The following is a 23,632-nucleotide window of genomic DNA, read 5'->3' on the forward strand; positions in this document are numbered from 1 at the left end:
CACACACACACACACACACACACACACACACACACACACACACACACACACACACACACACACACACACACACACACACACACACACCCACACACACACACACACACACACACACACACACACACACACACACACGCACACAGACTGCATGCAAGCTGAAACTAAATTTCAGGTTTAACATTTTTACCTACACACCAAACTGAGACGTGCGCCTCCCACTCTCTCCCTGCATCCTGCCTACAATTTCTGATTTATTTCAGCAATCATGCAGCTTTTAGGGCACGCCATCTCACTCTATGCTATTCTGGTGATGGATTCCTGTGGAAGAAACAGCGTGTGGGATGCTCTGCAATCCCCATGGTGACTTACCCGCGTCCTCATTGGAGACAGCAGTCCCTCCATAGTTGATGAGGTTGGTTCCAGTGGGCTCGGGCCCCTCTCGATTGTGTCACCGTATTATTCCAGTCCGCAAATAGATCCTGTTAGAAACGCTGTCTCATCCTCAGAGCGAACATCTCTTCTACAACACTGCTCCCTACCCACCCAGAGAGCCCAGCGCTCTGACAGGCTCACAGAGAGAGCCAGTGTCTGTATGTGTGTGAGTGCAAGCATATAGACACACAAACACACACACACTGAGGGAGGCAGCAGGAGAGAGGGCAGTGCCAAACTCCCAGTGCTTCTCCTCCTTCCGCCAACCTGTCAGTTGGTGTGGATCTTCCCGTACAAAACAGTGTGGCTTTAACGTGCAATGTCCACGGAAGGTTGCCCTCTCTTTCTGTCTCTCTCTAACTCTCTCCCTTTCTCCTTGGCTTTCGTTCTCCCCCTCTCTCTCCCTCTCCCGCTCTCTCTCTCTCTGCCTGTCCTCTTCTCTCTCCCTCTCCCTCAGTGCCTCCAGCTACATTTGTTCCCTTCAATGTGGCAAATGATTGCAGGTTTTTTTCTCGCTCTCTCTCTATGGCACAGCTCTCCTGGCAGTGCTCTCCCTCTGCTTGCACTCTGATCTCTCTGTCCGCCTGTTTTGCTACCTTGGACATCCCCCCCCCCCATCTCCCATAATGCCCTTTTGTCGATCTTCCTGCTGACTGTCAACTCTGTGTTCCCGCCCAAGCTGGGGGGTGGGTCAGACAAAATGTACATTTGTAGTACGTGTAAAAAAAAAGGATTAAAAAAAGAGAGAGAGAAAAGAAAGCGACAAGAGGGCACTCCTGGGTCTCCTATTGTCCCTACAGACAATAGTGGCTCTTAATCGCCTAGCAACCTGATCAGCCTCTTTTCTCTTAACAGACAAGGCATGAGTCACTCTCTAGACACACAAGTACACACACAAACCCTGTCCCTCCTTTCCTGGCATGCCCACGCTTACACAGCTACACCTGCACCAAAGCCCACAGTATATATTCATAGCATGTGACAGGTCATCCGGTATATTGTGTTACAGCAGCGCTTTGGTGCTGTGACGTTAGATTCTTAGATTCAGTCTGTTGTTGCTCTATTACAGCATTACAGCGTTATTCCCCGTTATAAATGGATGAAAATGTGAACAAATCATCACCTCTGCTCTGAGTTGCATCTCGCCGTTGCCATGGCAACAATGTCCGTTAGGGTGGGCGCACGCAGAGGCGGTGGGATAATTCTAAATAAATAAATAAATACATGGAATAAATAAATAGATAAGTAAATCACTCCTGTGCCTGCTGCCTTTCCTCAGTCACAGCAGCTGGATCAAACTATGCACTTAGAAGACATCAGTGGTTCAAATGGCTGCCCGCTGACTTCAACAAGCCTTTATACCTGGAATGCAATTGAAGCACTCTGCCTCTCCTGTTTCTTATCCTTGCTTCTTGTAATTGACCCAGATAGGCCCAAAAAAGAATCAAATTAACTCAGATGATTGCTATATAATTTATCTTTGAGGATTCCTCATTAGCTTTTGTCTACAGCATAACATATCCTTGCCCCTCCACAGTCCTAACCTTTAAATTTACAATGTCCTTCTGATAAAAACAGTAAGAGAACAGTAATAACTTTTTATATATACCACCATTAACAACAGACTTTGCAAAGTGCTGTAAAAGAGGTGAGGAAAAAGAGGAATCTGCTTGTAAATTAAATAAAGAAAGCCAAACAGAAATCCAACACAAAATGATGAATGGAGAGGCTGTTTAAAATTAACAATAAAATGACACATTATATTATACTGACAAAATGTCAATATTAAAAACTATCAATAAAAGAATGAAATGAATAAAAACACGGCAACTGAAAAATCCTAGATGATTAGACAGCCGATTAAGGACCATAAAAAATTAAAACTAAAGTACATTTTTTAAATGAAAGCAAAAGTATTCAAATTGCCCTAAAAGTATTTAAACTGACCTGAAGGACATCACTGATGTTGTGAGCGTTATCTCCTCAGGCAGGCTGTTCCAAAGCTGAGGAGCCCTGATGGCAAAATCAGTCATCTTTAGATTTAAGCCCTGAGCACCTCAAATTAAAAGGCTGTGAACTGGTTCATACGGGCACATCGGCATTTTTGACCCAAATCTGCTTTAAAATTGGTCAGTAAAATCCCAGAATCAATTCTGAAACACACAGAGGGCCAACAGAGAAAAGCCAAGGAAAAGCGTGTTAAACAAATGGTTCTAAACACTCTTAATGTGTGCTGAAGTGGAGATAAGAGGAATAATTCCATTTATTACGTCTAACTTTAACACATCAGGCTGCACAAAAAGCATCCACTGCTCTCTTCCGTAACATGATTTGGTCAAAGTGCATCAATATGTGTGTCTTCAGGTACGTTTACATCCCAGCAGCAGTTAATCAATGGCCAAGTGATTGATTTGTGTCGACAAGCTGAAATCCTGCTGTGACCACTACACCATCAGATATCCACTGCACCGATGAAAAAGCAGATAAACTGGAATCTGCTGTCAAAGTTCAGCATTGATCGCAGCCTTGCCTGGACGGCGCAGACATTTAAGCACAGCAATGCATGGACATGATCACCAATGTGGTCCTATTATGTTCATGTATGAACAACAAGCATTGTCAAACTGATTTTATCGTTAATGCAAAGACTGAGGTTGCACAAGAGTCTTCTCTGGACTACGCCATCACAAACATGAATGTATGCTTAATAAAAGCACTGCTCAGGGATCCATAAGGTTGAAATTTATGCAATATTTACAGCCACTGAGCTACTAACCATCTAATTAAAAAGGGATAGCATTCAAAGTCATGAATTTCATTAATGACGCATATATAAACAAAAGATTTCCCTCGGGAAAACACTCCTCGGTTCACTTAACATAAGACAATTTACTACTTCACACGGAACATCGCCATGACACCACGCGACCGTATCGCTGCACGTGCTAACAAATTCACACGCCTCAGTGACATGAAACAGACACAGATGAATAAACATAAACAGACAGTGCAGACGCACACTGTATCAATCCCTAGTTCTGTAAAACACCAGCTTATTGATGAGGTGAAAATTGTCAGGCGCCACAGAGGTCTCTATAGGGAGGCAAAGAGAGGAGCTCAAATTGCATTAATAAGATGACCTCTGACCTCACAGCAGGCTCTTAAATGTAAGTTTATACATAAATCTAGAGCGCATTTGCGCCTGAAAATTATTTTATTTTCACAGCAAATTTTCACAGTTTCTGTTTCTCCTTATTAAATATATATTACTACTCTGGCTAAATAAAACATTTTTTTTGAGGGGACAAACATAAAAATTCATCGAGGCATAAGGTTGAAGTGCTATTTTTTTTTTTTTAACCAGACTATATGTGCTGTGCCAGGCAAGCCCTACTGTCATACCCATATATCACCATCACACATTACTGCTGACAGTGAATGTTAACCTGTCAGCAAATCCTACACACACACACCTCGTCATCCCACTCACTATTACACCTCTACAGGACATAAAGAATAGAATGGGTGGAATATAGGGGGTGATAAACATCGCAATCACAGGACAATACTACACAGGGTATTGCACATTTCAATAATGCACACTTTCCTTAAACCCATCCCCACTGCCTCCATCCTTTCCCCATCCCCCTTCATCTACTCTCCTCTCCTCCACTTCACTCCTGTCCCCGTCGCCCCAGCTGAACCCCAAAATTAATCCCTGGTGACTTTTTCCATCACGCTGATGTGAGCAGACACACTTTGGTCCGAGTGTGCAGCTTTATTGTTCTGGCGCCTCTAGGTTCTCGCACGCTTGCTTTTTTATATTCTTCTGCGTTTAACCCTCGTTGTAAATTTCACACTTTCCAGTACAGACAACAGCATTTCCACTGAGTGAACATATGAGGGTCACATCATGGACAAATGTGAAAATGGTGTGTAATTTTCTTCTGGCTGGTTGTGTTTCTATTGAGAGCTGCAATTACACTGCAAAAAGCAGACGGCCAATCGGCTGAGGTAATTAGAGACTGTAACTTCATGGGGAAACAAAGGAATTAATTGCAATGATTACCAATTAAACTACATCAAAACAAAGAAAAGAAAAGAAAAAAGAAAAAGAAAGCATAAACGAGGTTTGGTTTTTTTATTGAGTTTTTTTCCTTGTAGAGGCTCTCCAACTCATGCTTCAACCTGATGTCTTTTTTGTCGTTTAATCTGTTGTTCCATCTGCCACTCTGGACGTTTCAGTGCTCTTCTGATAAATTAGCCAGACACCATTTTTTTAGTTTGATTATTTAGTTTGATTTTTTAAAATATCCAATAGTGGAAATTCAACCAGGGAATATCTGCAGAACTACAGCACTGTGCAAAGGTGACTTGAGTCACCTTTCACAAAGTGCAGCACTTTATTGAGACCCGCAGTGTGTATTTAATATGAACACCTTTATTATGTAATATAGCCTAAACTCTCTTAGGTAACCTCATTTATTTAAGTAGTCTTCAGGAATAGTTCTCCAGGCTTCTTGAAGGACATTCAGAGCTCTTCTTTGGACGTTGGCTGCTTATTGCTCTGTTCCCTGATGGCATGACAGCACTTCTTCAGTAATGTTGAAGTCCGGGCTCTGAAAAGGCCAATCTATGAATGATAGCGTTTCATTGTCTCGGTGTGTGTTTTCATCAAGGTATGCTTTTACTGCATCAACATATAATCTAATGTTCACTGCCATGCTTTAAAATGAACCCAATGCCAATCAGACACTTTCTAGAAGGTATTTCATGGTAGCACATAATCAGATACTCTTCTGCAAGTGCAGCAAAAACACTTTTCTGCATTCACAATGCCATCCGTTTTGATAAGATCCACTACCTGTACCTTTTATACCTATTTCTTTTTCTTAAGAATTGCTTTTTGACAGCCACCCTTCCACTGAGACCATTTGTGATGAGACTTAAGCAAACAGTAGATGAATTAACTAAAGCTTTAGCTGTATCTCTCAGCTCAACTACCAGGTCTTTACTGGATTTCTGCCTATTTCTAGAGAATGTGGCTTTTAGATACCGTTAATCTGCTGCAGACAGCTTTTTACACAGGGCACTTCTTCTTTTGTCCTCAAATTGTCCATTTACCTCATATTTTTTAAATAGACACTGCACAGCAAGCAGCTTTCAGCTAATAGCTCTTTTGGAATTATCTTGTTGGTGCAAAAATACTACTTTATATCTGTTTTTATGTATTCAGTGGGAACAGATTTTTGCACCAGGCTGCTAGAAACGAAGTGCCTGAAGATTCCATTTAAAATAGTCTTTTCTCTGCTATGTGTAGACACAACACAGTTTCATCTCTTTGGTTAAATGCCTTTTATATACTTGCGAGATTCATAGGTCAGTGTTAAGTGACTCAGCAAACAAAGATCACAATACTGTGAAAATGGTCAGGTCTGAGGACTGGACTAAAAATCATATTTACGGTAAAAAAAACAGCCAGTGGCCAGGAAAAAACTTTGCAAGACCTTCAGAGAAGAAAACTATTCTTCAAGACCACTTTAAAAGATTACAAGAAAGTCTGGCTGCTTGGAAGAAAACAAGATATAAGAAATGAAGGATGAGCCAAGACTTTTGCATAGTAGGATATATCAAAACATATCTGGTACAGCAAGCCAGGTGACTACACTAAACAAGAGACTGGCAGCCCCATGGCAGAATGGGACAACAAAACAGAGAGAAACAGTGGAAGGAAAGAAAAAAGGAGTCATATTTATCATTATTCACTGTGTGTCCGGGCATCTGGCTGACAACAGAAGACCCTATAAGTCAATGTGTGACCCTGTCACACAACAACAGCTAAATCAATGCCAAAAGAGAGTAAGCTGCTGCTGACTCTCATAAGGTGGACAGGGACTTCTTGTCTACACAGACTAACAGAATCGGCTCAGTAGGGAGTTGGAGAGATAAGATGTGTCCCTGTTAACAATCACTGTCAATACTGTGGGAGGTCTGATGGAAAAACTGGCAGACTGGGACCCGCTGCTCCAGGTTTTCACATGTTGGGTGTAAATTTCAGTCAACAGCTTCTATGCTTGATAATCCTAGGATAGAAAAATCAGTATCATCCCTTGAATTTTACCCTTCCACTCTTATTTCTGCCTCCACATTAAGCCTCAAAAGAGGCAAAAAAGCAATCTCGCAAATTAATATTGACAAATCTATGTGGTATGTGTCTGAGGGATTAAAATAGTAAGCCAATGAAGTGTTAATTACTGCATTAATCTACTAACCACATAATCATCATTAAATATTTAAACTGTTCACTCTTGGTAAACGTTTGGTGTAAAAGGATTAGTCCAGGAATTATTTAAGCATTGAAATAGAGTAAAATCATCACAAAACACACGCACTCATACACACTTTACATCTGAGAACTGAGGCGTTAGTCTCTGCTTTCAACAAGATGTTAGTGCAATTGGTTTTTGCTATTTAGAGTCACCAGTCATGGCCAAGGTTGAGATTTACTGTTATATATTGGGGTGTGCCAAGGGTTCTGGCCATGTTTAAGAGCGCCAGGTTGATTGTTGCCAGAGGGAATTTGTCTGACATCTAATCTAAAGTTCATTAAACAGCAATCCCTAGAAACATGCTGCACTTGCACATTGATATGCCCTTACACACACATATCCGCAGTCACCCACACCCACACACAAACAGAAACTACCCTGCACCAACATGCACAGACGCATACATTTGATATGTGTGGTTGCCCTCATTGGCCTGCAGTCCTTGGAGGTAGTTAAAGGAAGAGGGGGAAACCCCTTCTCTTCTCTCACACCTCACCACAGCTCAGAGGGACGAACATCTTATCTCACTACTGCAGAGAGACAGAGAATTAGGAGGGAGAAAGATGGATGGGAGAGGGTAATGTGAGCAGGGGTTTGTAGGCGAAGGACATACGGGATTGAGGGAGTGTGGGCATAAGAGAATAGCAGCGAGAGACAAAGAGGGTGAAAATATTCAATCAGCCTCATTTCTCCAAGTTTTATGCACGGAAAAAAAGCAGCTTCTGTGGGACCACTGATTGGAAATGTGTTGTACAAGAACAACATAGGCATCAGCTGGACTATATTCACGTTTTTTTCCACAAGACATCTCACAGGAGCCTAGAATCTTCTCCTCCATAGATGTGCTAATGTGAAAACACTTTCTATCCACCACATATGTCCGTGCTGATGAAGTGTTATCGGTGCCAAACAATATTTCCCCCTTATTTAAATGCACATTTGGGTAAGAAGGAAAGTGAATTGATTTTATTCATCGTGAGCCATGGCATGAGCATGCCCGATGCTATGAAGTCATTCCAAAACGGTTTCCTAGCAACCGTCGTCACGGGCAACCAGCATTCTCTGCAGACAGCACACGGAGCCTTGCAGAGAGAGCGAGAGATACACAGAGAGTGACAGCATGGTGGAGAGTTGACCGCAGTTAATTTGGTGTTTGTGTGTCAGGCTTTGCTTGTACAGACTCGTCATCTACATTCATGTGTCACCATTACTCATACCGGTTCATGAAAAGCCTTTTCTTATTCAGAGGAAGTGTGCGGCTTTGCAGTTTTGCCATGATGACTCCTTTTGCAGGCAAAGACACTCACAGAAATGTGACCTATTTCGATATTCCTGACACACGCTGTACACTCAAACACATGCCCAAAGCATGGCCAGACACTCAGTATAGCAGGTACCAGAAGTGATGCATTATTCAACTGCAATCAAACACTGCCCTCTACTGAAGAAACTCTAATAAAACATGCTGGCAGTTCCTATATTCAAATAAAATGCGCCCTCTTTATAAAAAGAGGTTGAAAGCTAAGCATTAGGCTTGTATTTGATGACACATCAAATAGCAAACTGTTTGAAAAAGTTTATTACTGCTAAAGCTGTAATCATGATTAAAGTAAAAAATTACATATCTTTCCTCAGGGAGAAAGATTCCTATACTATATATGTTAATGTATATGTCGACCTTTAACGCACAAAGTTTGGAGCAGGTTTCTGGCAAGTCTGACAACTTTTAAGATGAATGTAAGAACTTACATATACTGCACATACACTACTACTAATACACTATTTTACAACCATTAGGAATCCATACAGTAAGTAAATTCATCCTTGTGCCTGTTGGGTAATACATTCCCTCAGTACTAAATAATATATGTATATTTATTAAATATTATACATGACTGAGGGAATTAGGCTGGTTAACGTCAGTCAGTGTTGATATCAGTCACTGATCAGCAGGACTGGGTCTTAAGTTTTCAGCTAATAGCTCTGGGTGGAAATTGTGCATTAGTTTGAAATGAACTGAATACAAATTACCGGACATCGTTGTAATAAGAACCGTAATTAACTAAATTACAAAACAGATAAACATAAATAAATTTTCACTTAAAAATGGATGCAGCCACAATTTTTTAAATTTCAAAAATACTCTTGTTTCCTTTATGCAAATTGTTTAAGCAAATAAAATGCATCCTCTGTTGGTCAAATAAAAATTCCCTTACAAAGACAGTCATTAACAGTGTAATCATTATCTAATTACACATCTTGTAAGTTTAGTTTATTATAGTTTCATATTTTTGTAACTTGCTTACATAATCCTGATTTAGCCATAGCAGAATGACAGCCTATTATGAACCTCATTTATACACTGTTTTTACTCTCTTTGTGTGTGCGCACAAACATGAACTAGCTCATGGGTACACACCTTTTACAATAATTTGCAATAATAAAACATTACTATTGACTTAATGCTCTCTGACCGGCTGAATTTGCATGTAATGACAGGTGTGCTCAGATGACCAGAATACAACTCTTCCTGCAGGCTCCTGGATGCATTAAGAACTGCAAAATGCACGGTACAATTTTAAAAGCACAAATGATCATAGATCTTATATTAGATATATAGTTGTGGTCATAACTTTGAATTTGGCCAGGGTGGAAATGATTGTACAGCATACATCTTCAATAGTTTTCATACCTGAATATGTTAACTTCATTAAAAACATTTAATAATTGTTGCTGAACCTATGAACTTCTCATTAGTGATCATGATTGACTACAGCTGGTAGGTCCTTTTTGCCAACATAAAATGGTTTTGTTTGACAGCACTCATTAGACTGACTAACACTCGGAACAATTGGAAAGTCCAAGGAACTCAGTGAGGATCTAACAAGGAAACTCACAGATTTATACAAGATCATCAGTTAAAAACACTATATGTAAGTAGAAGCCATCATTTTGCCAAGGCCTGGAAGAAGACCTAAACTGTTACCCTCCGATGAGCGGGAATTGGTTAGGATCTTCAGGAAGAACCCTGGAACCACTAAGGCTCATACCTGCCTTGAACTGGAACTAGTGCATGAACACCAGGGTCACTGTCCACAGTTAAGTGAAATATACATCAATATGCAGAAATCTGCAGATGCCCACGTGGACATGTCAAATGCATACAAAATGCATGCAAGTTTTATGGACAGATAAGACAAACACTGAGCTATTTGGCAACAATGACATGAGGTACGTTGGAGTAAAGGTGAGACTTTCAAACAGGCTTTATCATGTCTTTATCTCCCTCTAGAGGCAGAAAAACGAAAGGTTTATAGCTTGGCCCTCTTTGTCTTGCTCTGCTCTGCTATTTCATCTTTTTCATTTCACCCCTGCTCCATGGAGAATTAGCTGTAAAATGCATTCAGGTCCATAAATATCTGGATAAATTGACAATCTTGCCTCTTTAAACGACCACAGTGGATATGAAATCACACAATCAAAATGTTATTGACGTGCAAACTTTCAGCTTTAACTCAGTGGGTTAAACAAAAGTCTTGCTTTCATTGTTTAGGAGTTAAAGCCATACAGGCACATATACACACAGGCACTTTTTGTACTGTAAGCTATTACCATATCATCACAAAAAAAACACCCAGTGAATTAATGAACATCGCGCCTAAATCATGACATTTCTAAGGGTCACAGAGAGTTAAATCAAAGATTTTGTCGGTCATATGTGAAACTCTGTAACACAGTCTTGACTAATTTTGTTGCAGCATGTGTGTTTGTTCTTCTGCTAATATTTCTCAACACCTAGTTCTGCAGTTTACATCATTTTTCACACAGGAAGATCATGCACTGACATTGCACTTTCTGCTTTTCTATAGCTGTTCCGTTACTTCTCTTAACTGAACTACACATGCAGTTGCTCCTCACAGAAAAGCAAGAACACATACCTGGTGGCACTGAGCATTTTAACATAACATATTTTTTAACATTAACATATTTCAACATATTGCAATAAATGCACAGCGGGAAGAAATGACATTTCGCATTTCAACTTCCCACCTTATAATTAAACCGTCTGAAACACATTCAAAACCTTATTCAAATACCCACTCAAATGAGACCAGTCATTGTTAATGGTGCCTTAAATGGATATCCTGTTTGTTACCCTGCTATACTGGGTAAGCCTTGACATGAAACATAAACATGATCCTCAAGTTTACATAGGTTTTGTTTTGAATATATTCTACATCACAAACATCTCCACTGGAAATTAATCGTAGAGAAATAAAGATTTTTTTCAAAAAGCGTTGAATAAGATGACTGTTGCTAGGACAACCAAGGTCATATGTCTGTGGAAGCGAGAGACAAAAAAGAAAGACGCAGCAAAGTCAGTCTGATGGGGTGTGCTGATTCAGTTACATCTGACTGTCATGGAATATTTTAAGAACTGAACACTGACACATAGATAAACTGCAGTACACACAAAGCAAAGAGTTTCTCAAGTCTCAGAAAGTCTTCTATTTCTTGCTGAAAACAGGATGTTGGTGATTTGTTCCTGGTTTCACTGCCCATACACCCATTTTTTTCTTTCTTTTCTTTTCTTTAAAGCAAAGTTAAAGCAGTAGGCCAGGAGGACCGCAGCTACCATTCGCCAATTTGAGCAGCCAGCAGGAAAATATTATTAAACAAGGAGACAAACATCTCCACAGCTACTGTGAGTTCATCATGGGCAACATGAAGTTTGGCATATACACAACCAAACAGTTAACGTTTTACATTAAAAAGCAAACAGATGCTGTCGTTGATTATTTTAAAGTCACTGCTTTTCAGTAACATTGTCATGCCACATTTTGTTAGAAATGTTGATGCGGTTCAGGTGGGCTAAGTGGGTCAAGACATGGCTAAAAGATGGAGAGGACCCAGAAGAACGGTAAAAAGAAAACCTCAAATAAGAGGCACTCTGACATTAAGAGAGAAATTTAAGAGGTACAAAGAAAAAAGTTGATTTGTTAGTGAAACTGTGAATTAACTGTTTCCTGGTATGCAAAAACAACCAGTTTTAGGCAGCAAATACAGCCATTTTGCCAAAGAAGTCTCACAGTTACCCAAAACACGTTCTTGACATGGTCACCAGAACGCTTGTATGGACAATTTTAAAGTGCACAACCCTTTGCAACGCATTTAAACACACAAACATGCAAGGACCAACATGCTGTGCTAATGAGGTGCAGGAGCATTTTAAAACTTTTTAAATGCCCATGCACCTTTTCCTAAATTTAACCGAGAGGTTTTTGGTGTTTAAACTAAACCAGTGAGAAAAAGTTGCAAGTGAGTGGAAACACAGTGTCAAACAGAACACAATTCAGTCTCCTGGATGACAAACCTTGCGACTTTATCTCTATAAACGATGGACCAGTATCTCTGTTTCCAATATTGCTGCAACCGATGTATCACGGCAACAACGGACAGAAGAGAATTATGAGATAAACCTGGCTGCTGAGCACAAAAATGGAGCTAATCAAGCCTTCTGTTATTACTGGATCAACTGAATATAATTGAAGGACTTCACTGGTAGACAACTGCTTTTTGTTATAAATAAATATACTGAAACCATGACTAAGTGTGGTTTTTAGAACAATTCTGATCTGTGTCCTGCCCAACAACCATCACTGTTCTATAGTAGCTAAACCCTGCCTTCTTCAGGGTTGTTGCTTTATTAATGTAGGGTGTTTTGCTGACTTTCCATAGGATTGGCATGTATAATTTGACCCAGATGAAGACGATATATCTCTCATTTTACACAAAGGGCTCTTCAAATGATTCCTTATCTTTTGGAGCAGAAAAAAGGAAGCTGCAAAAATATTCCCTGAGTTTACCTAACATAACCTTGCACGTACAAGGTAGGCACGATGAGAAAATGTGACAGGTGAGTTACTTTGCACACGTATGACAAAGTGACTCACCCGTCATATTTTCTCTTCATGCCTACCTTGTAAGTGCTGCTAACAGGACAGCTCTTCATTATGACAAGGGCCTGTTCTATGTTAACTCACTCCATATGGAAGACAATCAGCCCCTCTGGGACCTGTGTCAACCAGAGTGTGAAATGTCAGATGCATGCACGTTGTAGCACACACACACACACAAATATACACATCCATGACCCACGGCAGTCACATTCACAGCAGCAGACACACACACACCCACACAAAGGGAGAGAAAGTGAACTTGGAAGCAAATCGAGATTGGTCTTTCTAGTCAGACATCTGCTCGGTCCCAGAGACAGATGGTGAGCCAATCAGACCGCCTGGTGCCTCTGTTACTCCCCGCCTCTTGTGCCATCCTGCTGCCCCTCCCCTAAACCTGCATCCTGGCTCACATGACAGGTGGCACCTTGTGAATGTGACACTGCCACTGCCCTGGAAAATTATTTATGCATTCACTTTATTGAAACTGACATGCAAATAAGCAAAAAATGAAACATTCAAATCCAGCTCACTTTACCTTTATCTCACGGTTCACGCCCTACGCTCCATACTGAGCTTATTGTGTCTCGATGCACCAGTACAAACAGAAATCTCTCATTTATCTGCCCGGATTTTTTCCACAGCATCCTGACCTCTTAAAGGAGAGCGGTTATCAGATTGATATCTTATATGCACTTTACTGAAAGCAATATCCTGCAAGTCAACAATAGCCAAAAGGGGAATCTCTTAAAACTGATGCAGGATCTAAGCATTTTGTTTGCTCTTAAATATTTATTCAAGAGACCACATGTTATGTCATGAGTGAGTATATAAATCAATGTACACGTTTCATCCCATATTCATTCTATGCACTGCAGTAACCCATAATTAGAAAGCCTGGATAATTTCACTGCACAGATATGCACCTGAAGAGGTAGCCTGACAACGAGACAGAGAGCTTTAACAAGCATCAGGGTGAAGGCAGGGAGCCACAGCACAGGGAAAGATTGGCAGACTGTGATGAGCATCTGCCGGGTGCATGCTGGTGCTCATTAATGGCAGTTTCCTTAACCCCTCACTCACAATACCTGCACCAGCTAAGCTCAGCTGATAACCTGGCAGCCATTAGGTTCTCAAGAAATGCTGTCACACATCACTGAGAGGCTGCAGCATACATTAAGATGCAGTGCAAACACCACGCTGTTACTGCAAACACTTCCAACAGTCACACCTGAGACCTTCCTCTGGCTAGAAACAAAGACCACTACTAATGCTAATTGAAACTATGGCGAAGTCAGTTAATTTCTGCAGCTCATCAATAGTCCTTAAAGAGACTGTAAACAGTTCAGAAGATTTAATTACACGCTTTAGCCACTGGCACACAAACACCAACCTTTATACATTTATGCATGTTCTGAGATTTGAACTGTTTCTCTTGTTTGCTTCCCTCTACCCTCCCCCTTTTCTCATTCTACAATAATTAAATTCTTAGCTAGTAAGTAAAGCAAAAATAAGCAAACCCAAAAAAGGGGGGGGGAACACATCTGAAAATTAATTTATTCCACAAAGATCACAGCCAAATCCACTCTGAAGAAGACATTTCTGATGCTCTTTTGATCTTAATCAGCCAATACTGTGATTAGTTGCACAGTATAAATTCAAAGCTCCACGCAGTACCAGTTTAGTTTACTGCATATTTAACTCTTCTATAGTTTAATCTTATCTTTTTTAACAGCTGTTTTTGACAGATACACTCAAAACAGATTATCCTGCTTACCCAGCAACAAAAGGATAGTTAGCTTGTAACTCATGTTAGCCGCTAATGTAAGTAAAGCAGTTAGCTAAAGACAACAAATAATAAAATTAATAAATAAATACCTTCATCAGAGGACAATAAACCTAGGTTAACCCAAAATGTGATTGTTGGACTTACATTTTTAAGAAACATTTCTCCTCTTGGATGGTATTTTTCTTCCACTCCATCAGATTTGCTCACTTTTTACTACTTCATGTTGGGCACTGAAGGCTAAGTGTAATCTTAAGGCCACAAACTACCTGAAAACCTTGTGCTTACTGTGTACCTCTGTGCATATGAGGAAGAGATACACACACTTTAATTCTGGTCATTTTACTTATAAGAAAAAAAAAATAGTGAATTGAAATTGTTCCTGTCTTTATTATTGAATTTTATTTTATTTTTAATTGGAAGTTAAATATGTTGCAAAATGTCAAATTGTATTCCAGTTTAATATGATTTGCTCTGAAGAAATGAAACATTGGCTAAGTTCAAAATTAATTATGTAATTTGTCATATGTTGATGGTGTTTATGGTGATGACACTTATCAACAAACTGCAGTTTTATGATCATCAAATTTTGTGCACAAATGATTTGCTTACATTTATTTACGGACAAAATAGGCTTTTAAAACAACCAACTTTAATCCAGTGTTTGCACTTCCAAAAGAATAATAAGTATAAATACAGCGAAAAGTAGCATCAGTGGTGTAAAGAGGTTTGAAAAGGGCTTTCTGATCCAACTTAGAGTAAAACTGTTTCTTGCAGTGTTTCCTGCAGCAACTCCAGAGATTTAGTTAGCTGACATCAGCAGTACTGGTTCCTAACATCACTCAAGCATGACTGTTCTGCAGCCAGACTGCGGCTGTAAAAGGACAAATTCTTATATTATTACAGACAAACTAGCACTAAACAAATAAGCAAAAATAAAGTGGTGCAGGAAAAGTAGGCAAGAGTAGCCTACAGCGTGCAGACAGGAATATAAAGTGGAAGATAGTGAGGCATCAATAAAAAAGAATAGCAGTAATGGGATGCCATCTGTGCCTCTGCTTCTTGTTCATACTAATCATCAATAAGAACTTCAAATCTGTGCAGGTTATAAATTTGTTCATTGGGACATTACTTTCTGTCTTCGCAGCATTATGACAGTATGTGTCTTTGTGTGGTTTATAGTTATGTGTGCTTTTACAAACAAGCACCTTTGTGTGGATTGTAGGTAGTTTTAAAATTATGTCAAGCTTATTTTCTTACAAAATGCACAGAAACTGCAGAATTGTACTTCATTAACTGCTAACTATTGTGCATTTCCCAGCCAGGTGTACCAGAGATACAAGCAGTTGTCGTGTTGACATTTTGGCCACATACAGAAACACACATACACACACCAAATGTTATGCCCCTCTGCCTTTGTTGCAGGGCAGTAATCAATTATCTCAGTATGATGTCATTCTGCTAACCCTCCCCCATGCTCTTCAGCCCTCCTCCATTTGTACACTTGCTCTTCTGTTGTCGCCTGCGTCAAAAATGGAAAGTGCGACCTAGTAATCCAGTGCTGGGAAAAATAATTTCCAAAAACCCACAGTGTACACGCGTTTAATTGCAGGTTTTTGCAGGGATAAATAAATATATTGAATGGACACTGCAGTTAAACTGCACGTACACACACCCACTTGATACATCACATCATCGAGCAGTGATTTGATTATTGCTGAATGAATCCCCTGGCTTGATCACACTAGGTCATCTGGCCTCCATCCTCAGTGAGAGGATAATTGAATGAAGGACAGTAATGAAGACACATGGGCACCAACATGAAGGGCGACATGAGGTCTGTGCTTTGGAGTTTCTCTTTTTGTGTAGCTACAGGTCCCTAGTTAAACACTTACCTGACTATAAATAAAAGCTGCATTATGAAGTTATCAACAGGAATTTACCATTTAAAAAACAGATGTGCAGCTTTTATAGATGTTTACTGCCCCCTGCAAGAATCAGAAGACCTCTAACACATATATGCAGCTGTGGACATTGAAAAAAAGTGATCTGTGTTTCCTCACTGTATGCAGAGCAGACCCCTCCAGCATTAGGAAGATAATCCATTTAGGTTGTCTGTGTGTCAAGATACTAGTTTGCCCTGGTTTCTTGCTGCTGGGTTTTGTGAGGTCCAGTGTAACAGATAGCAACATGCATATTGATCAGCTGCCCCTGCATATGGAAAAAGACAACCACTCTTTCGGGAGAGCTCTAAAATTAAAATGAATGAATCAGAGCAGAACACACTGGGGCAAACTGTGCTCCCATTTTTGTCAGCCTCATTTTCTTCATGAAGTAAAATTCCATGTGACACTTTATCACATGGAATTTATGATAAATCCGGGATTAGCTGCATCAAAACCTAAACCTTGAGACTGGCGCTTACGATGAGGGTGGATTTAGTCTTTAATTATTGCTCTTATTTTTCTCCTACGCTAATTAAAAGGCAACACTATAGTTGTTTGATTCTATTTCGGATTTAATTCTGCACCTCTCCATCATCTCCGAGAGCTTGGAGAGGCTGGGGGGTGGGGGGTTCTCTGAGCGAGAGAGCCAGAGCAGAGCTAATCAGCTCAGTGTATGTGTTGTGGCAAAGACTAGTGCTTGTGCCAATTCTGATTTAAAGTACAAAAACAAGCGTGCAGTTGTGGATACACACATTACTGGGAAGCGTAAGAACATGTGCACGTGTGGGCTCAAAATAGTAACTAGCTTTGTGAACCAGTATTTCCCATTTAGGCTAGGAATGAAGCTCAAAGACAAATTCCTGTTAATGCCTTTACATACAATGTAGTTTATGACCTATTCCAGTACTAGTTGGCAGCATTTCTCTGGATATCTTAGCTGGAATCAGTCATGCCATTGATTCTTTTCATTCTACTCCAAAACTAATGCTCATTAGAAGCAAGCACTGTCTATGCACATACATGCATCTAGTAAAAGATATCCCAGAGTTTAGTTCTATATTTATAAAACAAACCAAGAAGATGAAGCCCTGCACATTTCTCCTCCTAGCCATAACATTTTATAGATTTAATTCAGTCAATCTATTAGATCTGTCTGACTTTGCTGTTTCTGATGTGACTTGTTTGTTGTGCTGTCTGTGGAAATAATTTACAGCATTGCCAGTAATTACTGCAGCAGATAATCACCTAACCACCTAAAATATTAATACACAGAGAGCCAGGAAGCATGATCAATATTAATATTTCGGCTCACGCCACACAAGAGCATGCAGACACACACATAGCTGCTAAACTCCCATTAATAAATAAGATGGGTTCACAGCATGAATGCAAATGTCACAGATTTTGTGAACTGAGCTCTGAAATGAGATATGGGAAAATTTCAAATATCAGAGTTAAGACACGTTAGTCCATATGTTTGATCAGCTTTACAGTCATCAATAAATATTTTTCAAAGAAAATGCCAAAAGAGCAAGTGGTATACATGTCAAGGTGAGCTTATTTTGGTAAGCTTGTGGGGAGTAGATCTGAAAGGTGAGAAGACTGTGGATGTAGGACATCAAGGACAAATGTGAGAGAGGCTGTGAAACTGGGATGGCAGCAAAGCTTTTTGTGCCTGTCATTTATGACAGCAGGAACACTTATAATGGAACACCTTCTATGCTAATGCATACTTGCAGCAAAATAGCGTAAAATGTGGAGTCAAAGGACACAAATTCTCTGCTTCAGATCTGATGATGCCTGAAGTTATGTCCCCAAAGCCCCAAATCCCATTTTGATGGAAACCATCATCAGGGTAATTATATTTCTTGCAGTATATCGCCATGATGATGCTAAAAGCTTACTTTGACTTTTCCATGGCTAATTTGTTTCATCTTCTTTTCAAATCCTCATGCTTTGCCCCTTCCATCCTTTGCCTGTCCATCATATTTTGCACTTTCCTCCTGCCCTCGTCCTTTTTTACGACCACCTCTCTTTCAAGTGGACTGCATGGCCTATTGCCATAGTAACAGACAGCCATGACAGGTGGAGATAGCAGGTAGTGCAGCGATGCATGACTCCCCCTGGGACTGCAGAATGCCAACACTATAGAATGAAAATGAGCAGAACAGACTCTTTTATAAGAAGTCACCCTCCATACAGATTTTACGGTCATTCATTGGTGGTTATCATAGGATGAACACATGCAGCAAAGCTGCAGCGCCATTGTTTCACAGTTAGGCTGGACAGAGGACCAAGTGGAGTTTACTGGATTTTTAGCTTATGTTATGTATTTCTATTGCATCACTCTCTATGGCCAGATCTGAACCACGGTGAGCCAAGCCAGTCTGTTTCATGCCAATAAAAGACTGGGTTCAACACTAACAAGATCCTAGAAATCCCATGGGTTGCAGCAAAACTGTTCGCTCTATAATATGAAATTGATTTGATTCAGTGTTGTATACTGGCAGTGTTCACATGCTGACCTTGCACAAAACAGAAAACACTTCAGTTTAGCAACTTATCTGCTTGCACTGAAGGCATAAACCTTAGGTCGTTGCTCGCGGGCTTAATCATAGGACACATATATATACTAAATTAAACTGTCTCCAACATCCAGAGGCACCACGATCAACACCGCACCCTCACATCTGCAGTCTGTGAGCCATTTCTCCCACACTTGACCAGTGCAGTAGTGGAACACGTGGAAGACAAAAGCAAGAGTTTTCTCACTTGGGTGGAAAATACACACATTTCTTTAGTGAGCTATGCCTCTCACAAGGAAGTTATCAAATGATAAAAGGACCGTAGATGGTAGTAAAGGGGAGGGGCAAACAAGCAGCGTCCTTTTTAATGAGATGGCAGTGGCAGCATGGGCACGCGCCATGAGGAGAATGGTGAGAGAAAGCATGCCAGTGAAAGAAAGAGAAAACAGCAAAAGGAATAAAGAATAGACAGTGGTGTCAGTCCCGTACTCCTCTGAGACTCACCATAAGCAAACACACGGCTGATTCAGGGATGAGTTGGACAGCCATATTTGGATCCTCCTATAGATTTGTGCGCAAAGGGAATGCCTCCAATTTCCTAAAGGGACCTGCTTCGATGTCCTCTTAATCTGAGTCTTCACTCACAAAGTAAGCTCACACTGTCCAAATGAAGATCTGAAGACCTTTGATTGGTTCCCTCACTTTGTGTCCTTATAACCACCCCCCCTGTGCTGCAGACAGTCTCTTCAATTGCAATTCTGTGGTCTCTGGAGACTGGAGTCTCTCCAGTCTCTCTCTCTCTCTCTCTCGCTCTGACTCTTCAGTCTGTGCGGTCCTCCTTCTTCCAGTTCTTTGATCTGAGAGCAGAGTAGAGCAGACCCCAACTCCTCCTTTCACATTTAAAACACTCCCCGTGAATCCCACACCCACCTCCCCCAAAACCGTTATTTGGAGGTTTGCGTCTTGCTAAATACTACTCTCCCCTCTGTTGCTGCCCTCTTCCTACCTTTTTCAGTGTACTATCTATCAACACAAAGCACATCCAGCCATGCACGTGGGGCTTCAGTGCAGCTGTTTTCTCCCGAGGCTGTCCCGTTGCTGCTCCAGGGGATGTAACCTGCTGGCATAAGTGATGCTCCCAAGTCTATAGCACTCTTCCACTGTGATGGAAAAACAGACGTTCACCTCAGCTCTCGGATCCAGCGCAGAGGGCTGCCCTTTACATTAATCCCCAGCCTCATATGTCATCAGCATGAGACAAGGGCAAAGAGGGATGCAAAAGAAGGAGGATGTTATAAACAGTCTCTACAAGGGTAGAGAATGAAGGAAAATGCAGATAGGAGGAGAGATGTAGCGTAGAGAGCAGCCCCTGGTGAGAGAGGTCCTCACTGAGATGAGTGTAAATGAAGGTGGGTGGGGAAGAGGGAGGGGAGTGAGGGATGGAAATGCAGAGAGCAGGAACAGACCGCGCCTATCGATGCCGGCTGAAACAGCAAGGCAGCATGGGATGCGAGTGAATACTCCTCAGCTCTCTTAAAAAAACGGGGGAGTGTACACGACTGAATATGCAAACCAGACATAGAGCCGTAGTGTCATGTTCACAAGCGCCATTGCTCCAGATGCAGAACAATGGTTTGTTTTGCACCTTTACAGGACTGTGTTTGACATTAATAATAGCCATGAATAAAACATCTTCATCTGGCTTTGGCTTTGTCTGCACAGAAAATGAAAAAGAGAGGCAGAGAGAGCTTATTAGAAGAAGGTCATAAATCATGTGATCATTCAACTGATGAGCTCAAGATTTAGCTTCAGCACAGCTTCAGATATTATGATTCTGATTATGTCTCCATTGTGAGTTGCTTGTTTTACTGGGTGTTTTGCAGATGGATGCATCTATTTTTAATTGCTAATTAATTAACTGTTAATTTATATAAATAACATCATGATTAAATTTCTGAACTAAGAACTTTTTTTTAACAATAGTAATCCCAAGTCTTTACGAATAGTTAACTTTATTATAATAGTAGATACTTAATACCATTTAATTATTTAAACTTACTAAAATGACCTGGATTTTTACACAACATTTTAACTTGTATAAAAATGTTGCACAATAGCAACATGTATTTGTTATTCTTGAATGAATTGTAGAAAAAGTCCTTGTAAATGGTCAGGGAGAAGACCTAATGTCCTAAGAAGTCTGAAAGCTCTTCAAGTCTGGCTCCTTGGAAGCAAAATATAAAGAAATATAAAGGCTTTTGCACAGTATTGTATCTCACTAAACTTTACTTACTTCTTCATATCGTATAGAAAGCACCATAAACGCACCTCAAATACTCGGTCAGAGGACTGATCGATTCTTGCCATATTTGGAATCTCTGATACTCTGCATTTTCACACTGGGAAAAAAGAGGGTATCTTTGGACTACTTCTTTGCAGGAAACTGAGGTATGCAACACTTAAAATAGGAACCGAAAGCTTAAGCAGTTCCCGTTTGTATTCAATGCCAGAAAAGCAAAGTTTGTAATGATGGAAACTTTAATCTAATACTTAATACTTAAACACTTTTTATTTCGGTGGTTTGAAGCCTTAAAGGTCATGATTTCTTTACGTGTAAAGACGTGCATGCGTTTTTGTTTTGTTTTTGGCGAAAGAAAGCATTTTTTCAGCAAAATATTGTCTCTCAAAAAGGTTATAAGCAACTGTTCATACCAGTAATACTGTCAATGCTCGCTCATTACGTTTCGTGTAAGCCCCGCCCCTTCACTACAGTTCGGGGCGTGCCAGGATATGAAAATGAAAGTCGGAACGTCTGTTGTTTTTTTCGTTTTTACCGGGGCTTTGGCTTTTCTTAGATGTGCATGTGGAACAGCTTGAGGTGAGTAGCAGCCAGCGTTTTACTTTTTATCCTCTTTCCTCACAGATGCTTTAACTCCAAATCAAACAATAGCTCCAGTTTGCAATGAAAAGTTTTTCAGAACATTTTTTTTTTACTTGTTCACAACAGGAAGAGCATTGCTCATTAATATTGGTGTCATTTCATTCCAAGCATTTTTTTTTTCAAACGTACGTTTGAAAAAAAAAAGTACGTTTGAGGAAAAAAATGGCAATTTTGGAAAACGAGTGCCTACAGTTTAGAAGTTGGAACAAGTTTTAGTTGCGTTTGTTTTTGTGGTCTTTTTGCTAACATGATTTCACTGTCGTCATATGCGGAATAGACACACTAATTATCAACGATGTAAATGGGTACTGTAAAAGATAAAGCGGAAGGGAATTAAAACAATTTGTGGAGGGGACAGCGGTCTGTCAGAGAAGTAGGAAGAGGAACACACAGAAGAGTGCCGAGGGTAGTCTATTTACATACTTTAGTTTTGTGCTTTTCTGTGTAATTGTTATTTTCTTTTACATTTACAGTGTGCTTTAAATGCTACAGTAGACATTTAAAGTAAGTGACAAGATGCAGAAAACTTGAAGAGATGAGGATTATACTTCTAGATACCTCTCGTATCTTGATAAAATATTTAAACATTGTTATCAATTTGGTTTACACAATTAACACAATTAATTTAGTCTTTTTTGGAGTATTTACGAAAAAAAAGTCATTTTGACAAATGAATGAAAGGTTTGGAAGAACTGAGTGTACACTGTTAGCCTTTGCAGTAATTTCCATAGCGTAGTACTGCAAAATCAACAGTAAAAACTCTAAAGGATGTTAGCAGTTTAGTACTGTAATTTGCATGTCATTGTGAGAAAATTCCATGAGATTACATTATTTTTATGGTACTCACTGTACTCATGGAAACAGCTGTAAATTACAGCAAATGTAACAATTGGTGATGTTACTGAGATTATACTATTACACCATCTGGATTTCTGTTCTTTTCTACTGTAGATCTAAGAGTAATTACTTAAAACCTCATTCAGAGTGTATAAAATGCAATTCATTGTGAGAGTATATAAACTACAATATACAGCATTATTTTTAACTTAAGGAGTAAGTTGCAGCTACACTAAAATGGAATTTCTTGAATTGAACCTCATATTATAATAAATGTATTTGTTTATTCAAACAATGCGAAATGTTATTACATTCCACTTGTATCAAACAACCAGTCTCACTCTTACAAAAAAGAATATTCAAGTATATTATAAGTATACTTTAAAAACTAGAAAACAAGCAAGTATACCTTTCGCTTACTTTGTATGTATTTTCTTGATTTTTTTAGACCAAATTACATTTAAGCATACTTTAAGTACAGTTAGAAGTATACAGAAAAGTATAAGTACACTTATTCTATACTTGTAGTATAGTAGTGCTAGTAGTATACTATGTAGTATGTAGTTTACTTGAAGTATACCTGAAGTACAAATAAATACCCAGCATGCATTGCAGTGCTTTAACTGTGAAATTAAAACTATGAAACAAATGATTGATGTTTTAAAACAAGAATCTGTCAAAGATTGTTGTGTAATGTCTTTTACCTTTTGAACAGAGTAAGTGGGGTAAATCATTAATTTAAAAAAATGAAATTGTTCAAACCGTGAGTGAAAAGGGTCAATAGCTAATAAACCTCAACTCTCCAATCCTTTTCTCACCTGTTTACAATATAGTTCTGGTACTTGAGCTCTGAGTGTAGTTCTCTGCAGAGGAAGACTG

At 39.7% G+C, this 23,632-nt stretch overlaps 1 protein-coding gene across 2 annotated transcripts in view; it reads right to left on the reverse strand.

The window, feature by feature from the left end:
- The window catches only part of frmd4a (FERM domain containing 4A), a 96,983-nt gene extending 76,602 nt beyond the window's left edge, over window positions 1–20,381 (reverse strand). The window contains exon 1 of one of the 2 annotated variants that reach the window (XM_005939268.3): window positions 19,480–20,381. In XM_005939268.3, coding sequence (XP_005939330.1) covers window positions 19,480–19,524 — 45 coding nt within the window. In that variant the 5' untranslated portion in view covers window positions 19,525–20,381. Of the gene's footprint in view, window positions 1–369; window positions 1,020–19,479 lie in introns of those variants that run through there. The other variant, XM_005939269.3, reaches the window with a different exon arrangement.
- Between the last annotated feature and the right edge of the window lie 3,251 nt (window positions 20,382–23,632).

This window comes from Haplochromis burtoni, unplaced genomic scaffold (assembly GCF_018398535.1).
Source record: "Haplochromis burtoni strain Fernald_Lab_line unplaced genomic scaffold, NCSU_Asbu1 Contig_264, whole genome shotgun sequence".
Taxonomy (NCBI): Eukaryota; Metazoa; Chordata; class Actinopteri; order Cichliformes; family Cichlidae; genus Haplochromis; species Haplochromis burtoni.